At 52.1% G+C, this 17,907-nt stretch overlaps 5 protein-coding genes and 1 non-coding gene across 6 annotated transcripts; 5 read left to right on the top strand and 1 right to left on the bottom strand.

Moving 5' to 3' along the window:
- Positions 1–1,746: 1,746 nt before the first annotated feature.
- Positions 1,747–2,877, bottom strand: J4E93_008050 (uncharacterized protein; the record flags this gene model as incomplete). The annotated part of the gene is made up of 3 exons (XM_049345952.1): positions 1,747–2,318; positions 2,511–2,741; positions 2,793–2,877. 3 exons carry the CDS (start codon positions 2,875–2,877, stop codon positions 1,747–1,749), a joined length of 888 nt encoding a protein of 295 aa, XP_049196885.1.
- A 2,359-nt stretch (positions 2,878–5,236) lies between these two features.
- On the top strand, positions 5,237–8,406 carry J4E93_008049 (uncharacterized protein; the record flags this gene model as incomplete). Its single annotated transcript, XM_049345951.1, has 2 exons — positions 5,237–7,565; positions 7,619–8,406. 2 exons carry the CDS (start codon positions 5,237–5,239, stop codon positions 8,404–8,406), a joined length of 3,117 nt encoding a protein of 1,038 aa, XP_049196884.1.
- A 677-nt stretch (positions 8,407–9,083) lies between these two features.
- Positions 9,084–9,815, top strand: J4E93_008048 (uncharacterized protein; the record flags this gene model as incomplete). Its single annotated transcript, XM_049345950.1, has 1 exon — positions 9,084–9,815. The coding sequence occupies one exon, from the start codon at positions 9,084–9,086 to the stop codon at positions 9,813–9,815; it is 732 nt and encodes a 243-aa protein (XP_049196883.1).
- Positions 9,816–11,396: 1,581 nt separating this feature from the next.
- On the top strand, positions 11,397–13,064 carry J4E93_008047 (uncharacterized protein; the record flags this gene model as incomplete). The annotated part of the gene is made up of 2 exons (XM_049345949.1): positions 11,397–11,727; positions 12,007–13,064. 2 exons carry the CDS (start codon positions 11,397–11,399, stop codon positions 13,062–13,064), a joined length of 1,389 nt encoding a protein of 462 aa, XP_049196882.1.
- A 920-nt stretch (positions 13,065–13,984) lies between these two features.
- On the top strand, positions 13,985–15,506 carry J4E93_008046 (uncharacterized protein; the record flags this gene model as incomplete). The annotated part of the gene is made up of 2 exons (XM_049345948.1): positions 13,985–14,714; positions 14,761–15,506. 2 exons carry the CDS (start codon positions 13,985–13,987, stop codon positions 15,504–15,506), a joined length of 1,476 nt encoding a protein of 491 aa, XP_049196881.1.
- A 1,221-nt stretch (positions 15,507–16,727) lies between these two features.
- J4E93_008045 lies at positions 16,728–16,799 on the top strand. Its single transcript has one exon. It is a non-coding gene; the product is annotated as a tRNA-Ala (tRNA).
- The last annotated feature ends 1,108 nt before the right edge of the window (positions 16,800–17,907 follow it).

Genomic DNA, 17,907 nt, shown 5'->3' with positions numbered 1-17,907 from the left:
TCCACGGAGACTTTGAACATGCCGTGCAACATCCATTGATAGGTAACATAGGGGCGTCCTGCATATAGTGTTGTTAAGCCCGATACTCCTTCTCTCCAATGAATTGAATGTGGGATATACACTGGCTGTCTACAACTGACATGACTTGATGTCAAGCCCTCCGCGGATGCGTGCCAATTTTTCACGGAAGCGTAAGGGGCCTAACAATGGGTAGTGATGTGCTCACATTGCATACAATACACATTGATTGTACCGATCTGTGCGGAGCGATATGCGGAACTCCACCGATCACGCGTCCCGTCATGTTTTCAGCCTTGTGCTCTTTGCCCTTCGCCCTCAGCTCGCGTATAGCGTGGCTGAAAGGTTAGGTCACCGTTGAGCGATACACGACAGGGCTTTGTGTGGCGTTGCTCCAACTGCGTGGTGGACTCCTGCAAGGCGTTGACTATAGTGTCTCTCCATGTCCACGATACGGACTGCAAGGCCTAGACCTAGCGCGATAGTAATCAGAGCAGGCTGAAGATTTGAAGACGCAGAGGGCATGTTGCGATTGGCTAGAGACGAGGTACAAAATGGTCTATTGGTGACGTTCAGTTCACATCGCAGCATCCGCCGTTGTACAAACTGCCGATAACCCGATACGTTACGGTTCGCATACGTGGGTAAGTGCGAGCGAAAGGGTTGCGCAAGGCTGAGGCACGGAAGAGCGAGGTTTGAGATATCCCTTTGGTCTGATGATGTAGCGATGCGGCTCCACAATCGCCACGCGCTGCAAGTCTCGACTCCTTACCTCTCCATACCACATATTGTCTACGCCCACCGCAACGGCTGCCGCTTTGGTCGAATGATGTACTCCGCAGCGGCACAGGGCGACGGTGGTGTAATGCCGTGAAGCGTTGCCGCGCTTGCCATCGCCTTCTTGAAGAAGAAGCTTGCTCCGAGCTGTCCTCAACTGAGAGACCGTCTGCGCTATCGTAGACTTTCCCATTTATGCCCACCATGCCGCTCAGCCAGGATACAGAGTTCCCGTCCTTGCTGTCCGTCCATGTTGTTGTTTCGTCTAGCAGCTCGGTGCGGGTGTTCGATAGACATCGTGCAGTGTGCTCTTTGCCGGAGGAATCGAAGGAGACGCCTGTCGCGAAAGGCAGTTTCGCTAGATCCAGCTTCTGGTAATGTTGAACACAATGACTCTGTGTATTCAGTGAGAAGCTGGGGTTGCATAACATATCTTGGCACAGCAAGTTTCGCCTGATCCTATTGAAGTGATAAGCTGAGCGTTGTCCATGATGCGAGGTCTTGACAGGAGAAGCAGACTGGTCGATCGCGCTTCGGGTCGTCGTGGGCAGACGGAGCAGCCAGGCTGCTGTCAGGCTGGGCGCAAAGTACCACACAAATTCATACAGTCGACCCATTCAGAGACGAGCGCGAACACAAAAAGATGCTGTTAGGCTGAAGGTACTGCTGCAATTCATTGTCGGCTGCCCAAAGGTGAGAGGGCTGGCACATCTAAGCCCTCGCTGCTGCATTGCGCGCGGCCCGGGCCCCGGAACGCTTCGGAAACACGTTTCGCCGAAGCCCGCTTGTGCGTCATCGAGAGGTGAGCGGAACACCATGCCAACCGTGGAATGTCATCCACCCATCGCGTGCCCTGCGGTACGTCTGCACGACCATATTCGCAATTCGCTCGATAAATTACAGTATCACGGTGCCACTCGATAATCTCTCCACAATAACTCCAAACGCCTGTCAGCCACCCGGAACGTTGCTTCCTGAAGAGCGTGGTCGCCCTACATGCGCGTATCCTCGCTGCGACGCGTTTGCTTGCGCATCCCAGCCTCCAGGCTCTAGAAAGCTACTCTGCTGCGACGATGGCATCAGCATTCTCTGGACGTCCTGGTTGAATCCGAACCCACGCACAGGCCTATCGCTGACATTGCCTGACCGTAAGGACACGTATTCCCCATGTTCGCGACGCACTAGCGATCCAATGTGCAGCGCTTTGTTTGCACTAGTCATGAGCAGCTTCAGTGCTGGACCAGATCGCTGACAGTGCACCAGGTTTTGAAGCTGATCGACGACATCGAGGATTTCTCGGTCCCAACCACGAAGCGGTGTTTCGAAATCGGATATGCCGTCTATGATGCAAATGATGGTCTTTGACTTATCCATGTTCCCCACGATCGACCCGAACAAAGATACCAAAGCTCGCACGTTGTATTGCGAAACTGCGTCGTAGAGGCTCTGCTCCAATGGATCTAGCTCGACGTCCGGTGAGTCAGGATAAAGGAGTAGTTGAGTGATCAGGCTGCGTATAAGTCCTGATGGTCCGCTAATCATGTCCTGTTCAACTCTGGTATGACTGCTGCAAAAGAAGTGTAGGATCATACTGGAGCTTGTCTGAGCGAGTGAGGTTGCTAAAGAAGCACACAAAACGGACAACGGAGATATCTTTCCGATACCATCGTCTTTGCAATATCCATCAACCAGGAGGATCCCAGAGAACGGATGACTAAGCCAGTGCTTGAACTGCGCAGTCGAGAGCAGCGATCGCGCCTTACCGAGGCCCTTTTGTCGTAAAGAGTTGCTCTGTCTGAAGATATGCTCTGTTTCGCCGCTCAAGTAGCCGAGGTCCACGCCGAGCGTCCACAGAAGCTCTTCTGTTGTCATTGAGATTGTCCGCTGGGCAAGGCGTCGCTCCTTCGCGACGACCTCGGGTCTAACAGCTTGCTGGACAGGCTGCCCTAGAGATGGATGAGCTTGTGACTGGGCCCATAAATGTGGACTCGACTTACTTGATCGATACACCATTTCCGAGGCTAATAACTTGTACAGCTCAGTCTGAACCATAGCAGCAACCTCATTCTTGGATACCATCATCGACATGCAATCGCTTATTCTCAGGAATCCTTGCTTGTTGTCTTCTTTCATCTCTTTACATGTCTTCATCACGTTGGTCTGCACCAATGTGAGATGCTCATCCAGAACATCAACCTTACCATCAAGAGAAGTGCCTTGCTCCAAGACTTCGTTTATACCTCGGTTGAGTGTCTTCGTTTCCCCATCGAGAAGCCTAACCCCATGCGATACTTTATGAACTTGAGCGCGCGTTGCGTGCAACTCGGTACCGATAGCGGAAGTCGCCTTGCGGATTTGCTGCAGGCTTTGTGCGCTGAGAATGTCGACTCTCATCCTTACCCCGGCCTTGGCGTTTTGGATGTTATGATTGAGTCCCTCCAACACGGCAGCTTCGTATTCCGGCAGCCGTGACTTTATACGGCGGAAGCCTATCGAAGCTGAGGGCTTGACGCTTTATATCAGATGGAGCAAAACTTATGTGAGTCTTCTTTGCGGTAACGAAGCAGCATCTCGATAAGCAATTTCAGGGAATCAACGATGATACCGTAAAGATCCCACGTCTTCACTTTCAGTTCACCATCTCGAAATACCTCATACATCTCGGCTGTCCTCTTGAGAGTATCAACAACGTCTGCGAGTAGCTCTAGTATCTTCTCTCGGTTCTCGATGTGTTGTTCCCAGGCCTGGACAAACCGTCAGCTAATATAAGAAATCTCGATACGGAGCAATGATACCTGGAAGAAGAACGACAATCCTCCGCGTAAGACACCAAGGCCTTGTTCTTCTGGGATTATGGAGCAAAGAGAGTCGAGTGTCCTGGCATCTGCCTTGCCACCTCGAATGAAGTTTCGAAAGGAACCTTTTGGAGCTTTGGCTTCGTACGCCGCGTTCGCAGCATCGATTTGATCGAAGACATCATCCCACGTACAATTCTCCGTTTTGCATCCAGGGAACAACGTACTGGCCTTGCTGAGAACAGCTTCAAGCTCGCTTTCCAAGCATGAGTTTCTCGTTATTCGAGCGGTAGGGTGCTGCACTTGGGAAACTTACTTGCTCGGTATGGTCCTGAGTTCTCCACGCTGACTGTTGTATTGGGTGGGCACAGACAGTGTCGAGCGCAAAGCACCACCTGTGGTTCTCTTGAACAGCTGAAACCTTCTGATTTCGTGCTCGTCGTTCATTACCTCCTTCACATCTTTCGACGGCAAAGGATTCTTTGAAAGTTTATTCATTGTGGATCTGAATACTGCGGGCGTAGGGACTTGAAACTCGGGGTAGTCGAATTCTCTTCTTCAGTCTGCTGCAAGCTGGAGATCGCACAGCTTCAGAGGGTAGCACACCAACTTGCTCAGCCCCACTGCTATATGCGCCACCAAAGCAACCTTCGTGCAGCTACCCCAATATCGCCTTTCGACCTGCGGTAAAATGTAGATAGTAACGCAAATGTCGCACCTGCAATGTCAGCGCTGGATGGGGAAATCCAATCCGAAGGCTTGAGGCCAAATGAAGGGTCAGATCTCAATGCGCGAGATGGGGGCGGGAGACTGCTGCAGAGCCAATCAGAGCAATACTGTTATCAGCTCGTTTTTCAGCATACGGGCTGTGTATACGCTGGATCTGTAAGCCTTTGAGAAAGGCGTGCTGACCCAAGGCTGACACCGATAAGGTTCGCTACTGGATAAGGAAGCTGGGGGCCAAAACTTCGACAAGCTAAACGCCAAGGGCTTATTTTCGCGCAGCACATCGAATGATCGGAATTGCAGGTTCATCTCCGAAGGTGTGAAGACCGTCTCTTGAAGGAACAACTCGCAGCTGCTATACTCGCTTAGCCCGACGAACGGCAGCAACTGCAATACCCAGGCTACAGGTATACGCCTCAGCCAATCACCAGCTTTCCCCGCACTACCTCCAATGCACAACGAACCTGATTTTCCTCGCTCAGCGTCTCCATGCAGCAGTTGGCTTATTGAATCAGCCGCGGTTACTCGAGGTCTGCACTTGGCCCCTCCCAGCCCCCGTTTTGACCGGAATTTACAGGGAACTTGGTATGACAATTTGGCCCCCAAGCAACCATAACTATATATCGGCAATGATCGCTACGGGTAAGAAGTATCTGTGCCACACGCGCAGCCGATATGTCTTACAAACTCAGCGCTTGGGGTTCTAGGTAACCGCCTTTAGCCTCCTGTACTACGACGGAGGCCTCTCGACCTTCCTAGCAGAATCTTGACGTGCTTATTGCCATTCTGTTACCAAGCTGGTCGTTAAGTCCTTGCAATTCTTTGCTAGCGCATACCTTGTCTCCCCATCTCCCCTCCAAGATCTCTTTCACATTTCCACGCTGTGAACAATCGACCTCCATCCCAATCGCGCTAACGACATGATGGAGTCCGCGCCTCCTACAGCTGCGAACGTGGAGCAAGAACTCAAACAGCCAGCCTTGGATACTGTGTGCCAAGTAACCGACCCTGCTGAATGTGATATGGCGACGCCGAAAGAGGTCTCGAACAAAGATCCCAGAGATGGCGATGCCATCGTCGCACAGCTGGAATCCGGATCTGTATCGCTCGATCAAATCAACCGGAGTATCGGCGACCTCACAAGTTCGATCAAAGAGCTAGTCACTTCCAGAACAAAAAATGCACCCACAGCGGAGTCTGGTGAACCCAATGCAAAGGGTCCGAAAGACCAGAAGGCAGCCACTAAAGTGGATGGGCGCGTAAGCACTGAAGAAGAGCCGAATGCCGTGGTATTCTCGGGAAAGATCGTTCCTCAAGTGCGAAGTTGCAATTGGGAACAATTCAAAAACAGGGATGACGGAGGTGAAGAAGTCTTCGCTTTGGAGGTACTGAATACCGGTGGATCACTGCCACGTCAAATGGAGGATGAGAATGCCAGAAGGGCGCGCATTCCTGGACGAAAGCCTGAAGTCCCATCTGATCCTGAGGACCCCACCCCGATCACGAAACACGGCCTAGCACATAGCGAAGTACGCAGAGGTAGCTGGATTCAGCAGGTCCGGATCAATTCCAAAGCCGTCATGAAGATGCTTGGGAAGTTAAGTGATGCCGATAAACCCTGGGAAGGGAAGCCACATACGTTTCACCAGCCTTTTCGACTTCTCATTCACTTCCACGAGAAGATGAAGAAGGAGCTTCAGATCATCGAGACAAAGGTTGCAGGTTCATCAGCACCACCAGACACAGATGTAGCCTCGCTGGATGAGGCCAAACTGAAGGACACAGCGCCTGCTTCCGCTGCCGATGATGAAGACACGAACAATAAGAAAGAGCAAGATCCAGACGATCTGGAAGCGTTGTATTTGAAGAAAGAAACGCTTGAAGAGGTCCAGTGCTATGTCAACTTTGTGGAGGAGCACCTACTTCCTCTGCGCCAACAATTCCATAATCCGACCGCTACAACGGTACCTAAAGTGGGCTACGAAGATCTGAGCTATCTCTTCGAGCCCGGCGATCTTGTGTATGTCCCAAAGTCTGGCCAACAAGGGCCTAGCGCAAACTCAACCACGCAAGAGATCCGCAGATTATTTCGGGTCCACGTCGGCTACAACAAAGAGTTATTGGACGGCTGCAGTTGCTCCATCTGCAAGGTACAAAAGTTTACCTCAATCCAGTCGTACTATTTAGACTACGATGGCGAGGGATACGGTTGCGTTATGACTCCAATCCCTTTCGAACCATTTGCGGGGAAGAAGCTCATCACTGAGCTGCCATGCTACCCACTCCGGTTCGTCGAGGATCGAGAAACGAAGCTAAAACATGCCAAGAGTGACGGGTCCAGATTCGTGGAGCACATTTCTAAACGATACGGCTTCTATAACGGATGGTCGGTCATCAAAAGCCCTGCTGGGGACGACCTTGAAGACGCAAAGGGGGACAGGATCAAGAGTCCAGAGCATATTGAGAGCGACGTGTTGGTGGACTTCACCGAAGCTTCCAACGTATACCCAAGGTGGAAACCTGAGCTGACTAAACAAGAAGAGGACATATACACCCTGGCACTGGTTAGCGATGACACATCCATAATAACATGGAAGGGCTCCGACCGCAAAGATCTTCTTCGGGAAAGCCATGACAGTCTCATGGATGACAGTTTGTTCGAGTTCCTGGAGTACAATGCTTATATCAAGCGCGATGCCTTTTTAGCGAAGCAGCATAATCAAGCTCCTACTGGAGAAGACCTGGTCCTTCTACCACGGCGCATGTTCGCGTACGCCGTATGGGATCGCAAGTTTGTGCATATTGACTCCCGCTATCTTAAGCCCGTGAAGCAGCAAGGCAAGGAGGGTGAAGCATTCGGAGACCTACAGATTGAGGACAAGAACAAACGACTCATCGAGTCGCTTCTGAAATCGCACTTCAGGAAGAAAAAGGATGAATCAGAGGGGACGGAAGTTCTCTCGCAGGATCTCATTCGAGGAAAAGGCCGAGGCATTGTCATCCTTCTACATGGTGAACCTGGCGTTGGAAAGACCGCTACAGCGGAGGCTGTCGCCCAGAAATACGAGAAGCCGCTGTTTCCCATCACCTGCGGTGACCTTGGTTTTACTCCGGAAGGTGTAGAGAAGTCGTTGAAAGAATTCTTCCGCTTGGCCCATCTTTGGGACTGTGTTCTGTTACTCGATGAAGCCGAGGTCTTTATTTCGCAAAGAGACAAGAATGATCTCCAAAGGAATGCGCTGGTATCCGGTAAGCTGTCATCATATCGCAAACAAGAACACTAATGCTCACATCGTGGATAGTATTTCTCCGAATGCTCGAGTATTACAACGGCGTGTTGTTCCTCACGACCAATCGAGTTGGAGTTCTTGATGAGGCTATCAAGTCTCGAGTTCACCTCCATCTGCGATACGACCAGCTCAACAAACAACAGACAACGGAGATCTTCAAGCACAACATCACTCGACTCAAGAACATTGAACTTCAACGCCAGGATGCAGCCGATCGCTTATACATCATTGAGAGCGAGATCAACGAATTTGCGCTGACCCATTTCGATGAAACAGCCAAGTCTGGTGTAGGCCGATGGAATGGTAGACAGATTCGAAACGCGTTTCTGATCGCTGCTTCGCTAGCGCACCTCGATGGCGAGAAAAACCCCGGCATGCAGAAACAGCTCCGAAAGATGCATTTTGATGACGTCGCCCAAACGACCAAGTTGTACGATAGCTTCAGAACCGCCACCCTGGGTCGAGATGACAGTCATCTTGCCCACGAGCGCGAGGAGCGATACGACGGTTTTGATCCACGCTCTAGTATAGCTATGCCGAGTAACCCATATGGACACCCTTCGTATGCACTGCCGCATCGTACCGGGCCTTCCGGCTACTATGCTGCACCAACCACTCAGTATGAACGTACAAACCCTATGGAACCCCCAAGACACATGCCCAAGCCTGCTACGCCAGTAGCACATGAGCAACCGCCATCCGATGTAGTATATAGTCGTCAGTACGAAGCCGGCTCAAGATCATCGATGGGGGGAGCAGAGTGGCAGCAAGGACAGTATCCCAATCAGCAATACGGATAGAAGAACAACGTCGGACGATCGGTGTGTAGCAGACGGCTCAATTTGTACCCTTCTTAGATGCCGATATCTTCTCTTACTTTCCATTTGTCGCTTCTTATCTTCCCGCTTGCTTAGCTTCCAATATACATAACAGCATCTGCCGTCGTACGACCTGTCATTACCTATACGTTACGGTTCGCATGTGAAAATCGTGATGAGAAGCGCAAGGGCGTCTCGGGCCTGAGGCGTGGGGACGAGAGAGTCATGGCCCTGACGATGTAGCGACGAGTGGAAAGACGGGAGAATCGGGAAATTGGCCAAGGCGGGCTCCACAACTGCTACGCGCTGCAGGCCTCGACCCCTTACGTCTCCGTCCCACATGTTGTCTACATCCACCACGACGGCTGTTGCTTTGGCCGAATACCATTCGAGGAGAGTACTCTCTATCTGTCTGTCGAGTCAGCAAATGACACGGAAAGCACACACTGCAACGCGCGATTGCAGCCAGGGTCTTTCCCCGCATCTGGCTACCGAGGCTTCAACACCATGAACTTTGGCAGCTTGACACGCAAAGCGATGCGTAGCTTCACGAAATCACGAGGGCTAACATTATAGACTCTACTAAACAATCTACTTTCACCCAGGTATCCCCGCATCGCCACCGACGTCGTAATCGCAACCCCCAAACCACCCACACAATGGCCTTGGGCGAATACACAAACCTACGCGTCGACCGCCACGACCGCGTCTTCATCATAACCCTCGCAAAAGCCCCCGAGAACCGCATAAACGTCGCCTTCGCGCAAGAAATAATACGCGCACTCCGCGACATCGAGCGCGAACTAGGCGCCGACACAGAAGGCTGCGTGATAACACGAGGAAACGACGAGAAGTTCTGGTGCACAGGACTCGAGCTGGACGAGAGCGATACAAACCCTTTCGCCAACAGCGATGGTTTCTTCCCTCTCCTAGCCACCTTGCTCGACTACCCGTTCCCCACTATCGCGTTGCTGACGGGTCATACATTCGGTGGAGCCTGCCCCTTCGCCCTCGCACACGACTACCGCATCATGAACTCCTCGCGCGGCTTCTTCTCTATGCCGCCCGTAAATCTCGGTCTGCATTTCCCTGGTATCGGCTTCCTGCCGCGGCTCAAGCTGCGCCCGCAGATTGCGCGGAAGATGCTGCTTGAGGCGCATCGCTGGACGGGTAAGGAGGCATACGAGGATGGTATTGTGGATGAGATTGCGGACCCCGAGGTTATGCTTGAGGTTGCGCTGAAGAAGGCGAGGGATGTGCAGGGAAGGGCTAAGATGGGTGTTTATAGTGTGTTGAGGAATGAGCTTTGGGGGGAGGCGGCGGAGAAGATTAGGGGGATTTGCTATGTACATGGGAAGAGGGTTACTGCGCCTGCGAAGGCGAAGATTTAGAATTATTGTGTTCTATGGCTCTAGTCTGAGGTGTATGTATGCGAAAGCGAAGCGATTGATGATTATTGATATCAGTCTAGACTGATTTACTGATCATGTCTTGGAATTGTCTCCTGGTTGGGTGGTTGGTTCTTTCCACAGCTCGCGTGGGCGTCCCTCGTTTCGTCATGGGCCTGTGCGTCATCCCATCGCGACTTCCTTTCGCTTCGTCTCACTCCAACTTCCTTCCGCCTCATCACACCCCGAAACACCCCTCCATGTCGTTGTTTCACCTTCCCCCCATTCACTCAGGTATCGCAGACCGGTCGCTCAAGCTGGCGAAAACTGTTGCGACAAACACAGTACGTCTACCGAACGCATGGGAGTCAGTTGCGAGCTATCTTCAGAACCCTCCTTGTCGCTGCGGAGACCGGACCGAGAAAATGCGCGTATCAGGCCATTGATGATCTTTGATATTCGTATATACGACTTCAGTACATACAAGTGTACCTGTGTATAAGTCGATGCTATCTATCCGGCGCTGACGGTCAAAGGCTAAATGCGTCACTTCATCTATCGGGCCCTGGAGAACACCATTCAAATAAGATGATCGGCAACGTGCTCAAATAGCACAACATGCAATCGATTGGGCCTGGTTATTTGAGCCGCAGTGTTGGCCGGCTTTTGTACGTCCCGTATTGTAAGGGACGGATTGGTTAAGTCTTGTGAATCCTGGGCTGAAATGAGGCTCAACATGCGGAAACCCGGGCTCAGATGGCTATGCGGCTGCGCCTTATCCACAATTTTCTCACAAGCCCGTGGAAATACACCGCTATGAAAGCCTGGCAAGGAGATACAAATGCGGAACAATCTGCCGCAAGCGGAATGCAGCAACAATATACCGCCAACGTGGAAGCGGATCCAACACTCAACAGAAAGTACAGCCGTTGGCAGTATCGGTCATTCAAAGTCCGTTACAAGGACTTATCGCGTGAGCGGATGGTTAAACAACACTCAGCCGACGATCATTGCATGATGTGTATCGCATTTCCCAGCATTGGGCGAAGGGATACTTGACGCGTACGCATCAAGCGCCTCGCGGCTATTTGTTTCGTCTTCGGGATGGATGGAACAAGAACCGAGCACATCTTATATCTCGTTGGCACGGTCAGCGTCTTCAACAGAACTCAGCTCTCTGCTACGCTAAAAGGTTATCATCTGGTAGAGTCTACGTGTTTCGCCGAAGATGAAGATAGGGAGGCTATTCTTGACGCTTGTCGCTGTCAGTTATACAGGTACTCGCTCTTACTGACCCATGTAATCAAGGTCATTGACTCTGTTACAGCATGTGGCCAGACGACCAAGCGGTACTGCGATTTGGAAACCTCGATTTGCTATTCTGGGTGGACCGGTACGAATGGAATTACCTTTGGTGTCGCTCTACCCAAATCAAAAGCCGCGCCTTTCGATACCGTTCTGCAAATTGTATCGCCTATCAAGAATGGATGGGTCGGATTCAGCTGGGGCGGTACGATGCCATATGTCCCACTTACAGTCGGATGGATGAACAGTGTATCAAACACCTCCATTTACTCGTCAAGGATGGCCTTCGGACTGAGCTTACCACAGCCTTATGCCGAAGCAGAGTACTCGTACATCAAAGGGACTGGATACAATGCGACTCACTGGACTCTGACTGTGCGGTGCAAAGGTTGCTCCCAATGGCATGACGTGGACGGTAATCTGGTTTCCATCGACGCGAATGCATCTGCGCAAAAGTTCGCTTATGGTTTATCGAGTAGACTACCTGCTGAGCCGGCGAACAATAGATCTACCTTCAACGTGCACAATTCCTTTGGAAACTACCGAATTGACCTCACACAAGGTCAGAATGCGGATTTCGACGAGTTGGTTGCTGCGAACCTCATCGATGGTACCCCACCAGCATCAAGCAGCACCCCAGTACCGAGCTCGGCTGTCACTACAATATCGACTACGACGAGCATGAGTACAGTCACTTCGGGATTACCACAACCAACCCAGACAGGAATACCTGTGTCGTGCGCTGATGTTGCAGAACTTGCATTTCCTGCCAGCACAGCGAAAGGATGGAGGGCGACGAAGGTCGCAGGAGGGCTGACCCAGCCAAGAGGTCTTATATTCGATAACGCCGGGAACCTTCTTGTCGTTCAAAATGGAATGGGCATTACAGCACACAGAATCGCGCCAAACGGCTGCCTCACCTCGTCCAAGATTGTCATCGCTCAGCGGAACCTCAACCATGGCATTGTGCTCAGCCACGATGGGAAGACGCTGTTCGCTAGCTCTGCGACTTCAGTATTCTCATGGCCATATGATGCAACCACCATGAGCGTATCTGAGAACGCAACAACAGTCTTGACAGGCATGGACAGTAGAGGCCATGTCACCAGGACGCTAGCAATCCCTCCAAAGTACCCAAACCTGCTCCTCGTATCTCATGGCTCGAATGATAACTTCGATTACGGTTCTGCGGATATCGCAACCGGCCGATCCTGCATCAAAGTCTTTGACACGACCACTGTTCCTGACGATGGCTACGACTACCCAAGTAGTGGCTACCAGATGGGCTACGGGCTCCGCAATGAAGTCGGCCTAGCATTCGATGCTGACGGCATGCTTTGGGGTGTCGAGAATTCTTCGGACGAGCTGCATCGCACTATTGACGGGATATCCGTGGATATTCACACTGACAACCCAGCTGATGAAATCAACTACCTCGGAGATCCATCCAAAGAGAACACGGACTGGTACGGGTACCCCACCTGTTATACCGTCTTCAACCCGGCATCTATTGCAGACAAACCATTCACGATAGGCGACCAGTTCGTTCTGGAGCCTAATGCGACCTTCACGGACGATACCTGTAAGACCCGCAGTATACCACCGCGTCTTGCTCTTCCGGCGCACTCCGCACCCCTTGATGCGAGCTTCAACAAGAACTTCACTAGCATGTACATTACACTCCATGGATCGTGGAACCGCAACCCTTCTATTGGATACAAGATCATTGAAGTGCCGTTTACCAAGGGTGCGAACGGCTTCGGACCGAAAGCAGCCGTGAATAGTACGCAGAATTGGGCTGATATATTTTGGAATCCGGATGTCGAGTCTTGCTCAACTACGCAATGTTTCAGGCCTGTGAGTATTGCGCAGGACGGCTATGGTAGGATGTATGTGACTAGTGATAGCGGGGCGGAGGGGGAAATGATTATCATTGGAAGGGAGTAGATAGGGAGATGTGTGGGATCAGGGAAGCTCTTCGCATTCGCTTAATGTGTGTCTATATTAGACTCGTCCGTCTGCTCAGTCTACCAACCTTTCGGAATTCTCACTAGCAGTCTGTCTGCCTGCCTCGGTGCGCTCCGCGATCGCTATTTGACATCGCACCTTGTCTCGTGAACATCGAGGTGTTCAGGCATCGTTCGCTCGAACATACCGAGGTATCTGGCTTTCGGACGTCTTGGGTTTCCGAGAATTGGGGACTTGTAGCGTCGTCCAGCCCTACGAAAGTTTCCGATAAGGCAATCCAACTTTAGCTGGTGATCATGATCTGCGGGGTACATTTGACCAGGCCTCTCAAATCAACTCTCCAAGCATCTCAGCAGCCGTAACCTGTCTCGCGCATAGTGGTCCAAAAGGAGTCAACAGAGCGAGTCATGCCTGTCGCACACAAGTCATGTTTCCTTTTGTGGCAAGGTGAGCGGGTGCCGGAGAAAAAGCAACTAAGGATCTGCCTCGGCAAAAAACTCGGTGACGTATTTACCGCTTCAACAACACTAAGGTTGCGAACGACACCCCCAATCGCACGGCGGTGAAAGACGGCCGTGATGGACTAGATGATGGACGAAATGTCTAGTGGTGGGGTAGCGTGCGCAACGTGTGGCGTCGCACGATGGGGGTGGAGCCACCTCGGAGGTTGAGGTCTGAGGTGGTTAGGTACAAAGGTCGACATGCACCGGCTCCCCTGGCCATTGCCCACCACTGACTTGCTGTCATAGCTTTTGTATTCGTCGGACGCTTCACATATATACGAGTCACGACGCCGATTGAGAGACTACACTTTACCTGCCACCTCCCCACCTCGCGTACCTGCGCCGGCACCCTTTCTCCACCGTAAGCACCGCAGACCGTCAGCACACCGGCCCGCCATGATCGACTCGTACTTCGACGTGTTAGTAATCGGCAGCGGCCTCAGCGGCATCAACTCGGCCTACCGTATCCAAGAGTCGCTGCCAGACGCCAAATTCGCCGTCCTCGAAGCCCGCCACGAACTCGGAGGAACATGGTCGCAATTCAAATACCCGGGTGTACGGTCGGATTCCGATCTGCACACGCTGGGCTTCCAGTTCTATCCCTGGAGGGCGAAGAATCCGATTGCGAGCGGCGAGAGCATCATGAGCTACTTGCAGGAGACGGCGCACAAGTTCGATCTGGACAAGAAGATTCGGTATAGACACAAGGTTATGAAGGCGGATTGGAGGAGTGAGGAACAGCGATGGAGACTTGAGGTGGAGGTTGGGAATGATGTTGGGAGAGAGCCGCGGACGGTGGTGTACTGGACCAAGTGGCTGATCACTGGTACGGGTTACTACAACTACGACACGCCGCTGAAGGCGAACATCCCCGGTATCGACAACTTCAAGGGCAAGCTTGTTCATCCGCAGTTCTGGCCTGAGGATCTGGATTACAAGGGCAAGAAGATGATTATCGTGGGTAGTGGCGCGACTACTATTACCATGATGCCCGCGATGGTGGATAATGGTGTGGGCAGCGTTACCCAGTTGCAGAGAAGTCCGACGTACATTATGAGTCTGCCACAGAAGGATCAGGTGTGGTTTGAGAAGTGGGCGCCGGAGTGGTTCACCCTCCGCTACAAGCGTAAGTCTTCCTTCAATCAAATATCGATCTGTGCTAACACCCCCAGGCTTCATGTTCACCCTCGTCCCCATCCTCCTCTACAAATTCTGCATCTGGTTCCCCACCCTCGCATCCAACTTCCTCGTCAAGAAAGCCGCCCAACAACTCCCGGCCGACTTCCCCGTCGACCCACACTTTAAGCCCGGCTACAACCCCTGGCAACAACGCATGTGCCTCTGCCCCGACGGCGACTACTTCAAAGCCTTCAGCTCAGGGAAAGCACACATCGTCACCGACACCATCAAGAGCGTCGTCGCCGACGGCATCGAACTCAACAGCGGCACCAAACTCGACGCTGATATCATTGTTACTGCCACAGGCCTCAACATGCGTTTCCTCGGCGGCATCGACGTGCGCGTCGACGGCAAGAAAGTCGAAGTCTCAGAACAATACATGTGGCGCAACGCCATGCTCACCTCCCTCCCCAACCTCGGCAATATCATCGGCTACTGGAACGCTTCTTGGACACTCGGCTCAGACGCCGCGTCCCGCCTCTTCGTCCGCCTTATCAAGCACCAGCAAGAGCAGGGGTATACCAGTGTGACGCCTGTGATTGATGAGAAGAGCAGACAGAAGACGGTTAGTGCTAGTCCGCTCAATAGCACGTATGTCAATGTGGCGATGAAGAAGATGCCGAATTGCGCGGATGCGGGGCCTTGGAAGCCGAGGGATAATTGGTTTGCGGATAATTGGGGGGTTACGAGGGGGAGTATTGAGGAGGGGTTGAGGTGGGAGAGGGTGAAGGTTGAGTAGAGGATGGAGGGTTGGGGGTGGGTGTGAAGTAGAACGCGGTGTTGTGTATGAGGTTCTAATGAATGATATTTGTGTTATGGTTTTGTCTTCCATGCTGTTGTTGTGTCGAGAGAGTGGTGTGGTGGTCTGTGGTGGTCTGTTACTGCTAGACGCTTCCATCCCAATGCGGCACTCACTTTTCACTTTCACTTTCACCGCGTCCGTGCCATCTTTTGTCCTTGATTAACCCAACGTCCTCCGTCTTGCAAACTCTTTCTCTACACCCCGTCTTCCACCCACGCAGCTCCATCGCGACCTCAGCTGCCGACGTTGCGCATTCCTACGATACATCTTCCTGAGTACTTCACGCTCGCTACCCATCCAGCGCCCTACTGTCCACAGCATGCCGTCGCGTCATGCTAGAAAGGGGAGTTCGACGACCCGCCGCGATCTGGTTACGAAATGATGTAGTTTCCGCGCTCAGTTCGCGACGCAGAAACTCATGGCACGGCATCACCGCGTCGGCTCCACGCTGACACGAACTGATCGCGTCGCGATCACTATCATGATGAAGTCGACTATCCGCAACATTACTCACCAGCGTAGTCTCCACGACTATGTCGCGATGCGATAACCCACACCACGGCACCACCGCGTCGTCTCCCTGCAGACTGCAAACAATGTTGTCGCGCAGCTCTTACGCGACATCGAAGCAGATTCCAGACCGACCTTGATGAATCCAGGGGCTTGGTCGACTTCGATGCGTTCCGTCAATTCTTTCTTAGACAATTTCGCGCTACGCTGTCGACGCATTACGTGGTGTGAAAGAGATGGTAATACCGACGAATGACTGTACTGAAATATTGTCGGAGCGACTGTCGCATAGTGGCTTGAGCATCATCGTGGTGTTCGCAATCTGCCGTTACCGAAATGGCGAAACATTGTCAGCATCCATCGCTCAAGTGGAAGAACCTCAAAGATATATCGCATCGCACACCCTTCGACCAACTCAACAGTCGTTCCTGTGTTACCACTAATATTACCCTTAGGATTCGTCCCCACATCGCTAGTCAGTTCCTGGTCCCGGCAAACCTCCGGCAAACCTCCAACACCGAGGTGGGGCATCATCCTCGCTATCTTCCCAACGCGCTCATCAATCAACCTCGTTGTTCTTGGCGATATATACGCCGCATTTTCTCATCTCTTCATCAAAGCAGTTCCTCCTCCAGGAACAGCAGAACCGGGCTTGTGGTTTAGTGGTATAATACTCCCTTAGCATGGGAGTGGTCCAGGGTTCGATTCCCTGCAAGTCCATCTTTTTGCGCTCGTCGCCGTTGTCGTGGGGCGCTGCTGCGTGTGTTTTTGGTTATTTTTGATGGAGAGATTTTGCATTTTTGCACTTTTGGAGTAAATATGGTGGAGAGATACTGGGCGCAATAAGAGGGAAGTGGCAGCGAGGCGGAAGGTTGGTACGACGACGTTGGTAGTTTGGGGACACGGGGAGTGTTGGAAATACACGCGGCGTGTGGGTGTCAGGGCGGACGACGGGAGCGCCTACTGGAGACTCGTGCGTCTGAAGTCATCGTTTGGGATCTTTATACCGCGTCGAGTCGCTATTCTGGACACTCTATCGTTCATTTTGAACTTCTCGACATCTTGGGTAACTACAGCATTCCCAATTGCCTCACATGAAGACGATCTCAAAGAGCACACACCCAGCAAACCATCATTTTCGATACCCAACGGCAGCGAGCCTCCACATGGAAACACCACCATACACGAACAACTCAGCCTCCTCCCCGCCGAGATCAACGAATGCATCCACCCCAAGCTTCCCATTTCTTAGCAACGCAGCTTCAGGTGCACCCTCGCCCTGTCCGCTTTTTGCTTTATCTGGAGGCTCTTCCTGACTGAAGATCACACAAGTGCCGTATTCCTTGCCTAGCTCAACCCGATTACGACCCATATCGAAGTCGAAGCCTAGCTTCCACGGTTGATTTCAACGTATAGTCAGGAGAAGCAGTCACAGTGATGGTCAAGTGTCCTGGTGGAGACTCGCTTGGTATAACTCTGTACAGCGTTTGGAGACTGCGTATGCCACAGCCATTCGGAGAGGCTTCGATCACGACAATGAGCTCCGAGATATCCGTACGGTTGACGACACTAGAGCTAGGGACGGTCCTGCGGGCGATAAGCCGTTTGAGGGTCAGTGATACTGCAATGTGGCGCTCACTTCTCCATTTCTTTACTAAAACTATCGCGAGAGAAGAAATCATAGTCATCAGCCCCAACACCTCACCTCAAGGCCCATATATCGTTACTCGACTGAAGTATGGTAGCTCGACAAAGCTCTGCGTCGGTGCGTTCTCGTCCACCTCTTGAACCACATCGTAGACCTTAAAGTCGCCATTCAACGCCTGAA

This window comes from Alternaria ventricosa, assembly GCF_023758065.1.
Source record: "Alternaria ventricosa strain BMP 2768 chromosome Unknown scaffold_15, whole genome shotgun sequence".
Lineage (NCBI taxonomy): Eukaryota > Fungi > Ascomycota > Dothideomycetes > Pleosporales > Pleosporaceae > Alternaria > Alternaria ventricosa.
This window is presented reverse-complemented; position numbering and strand designations above follow the sequence as displayed.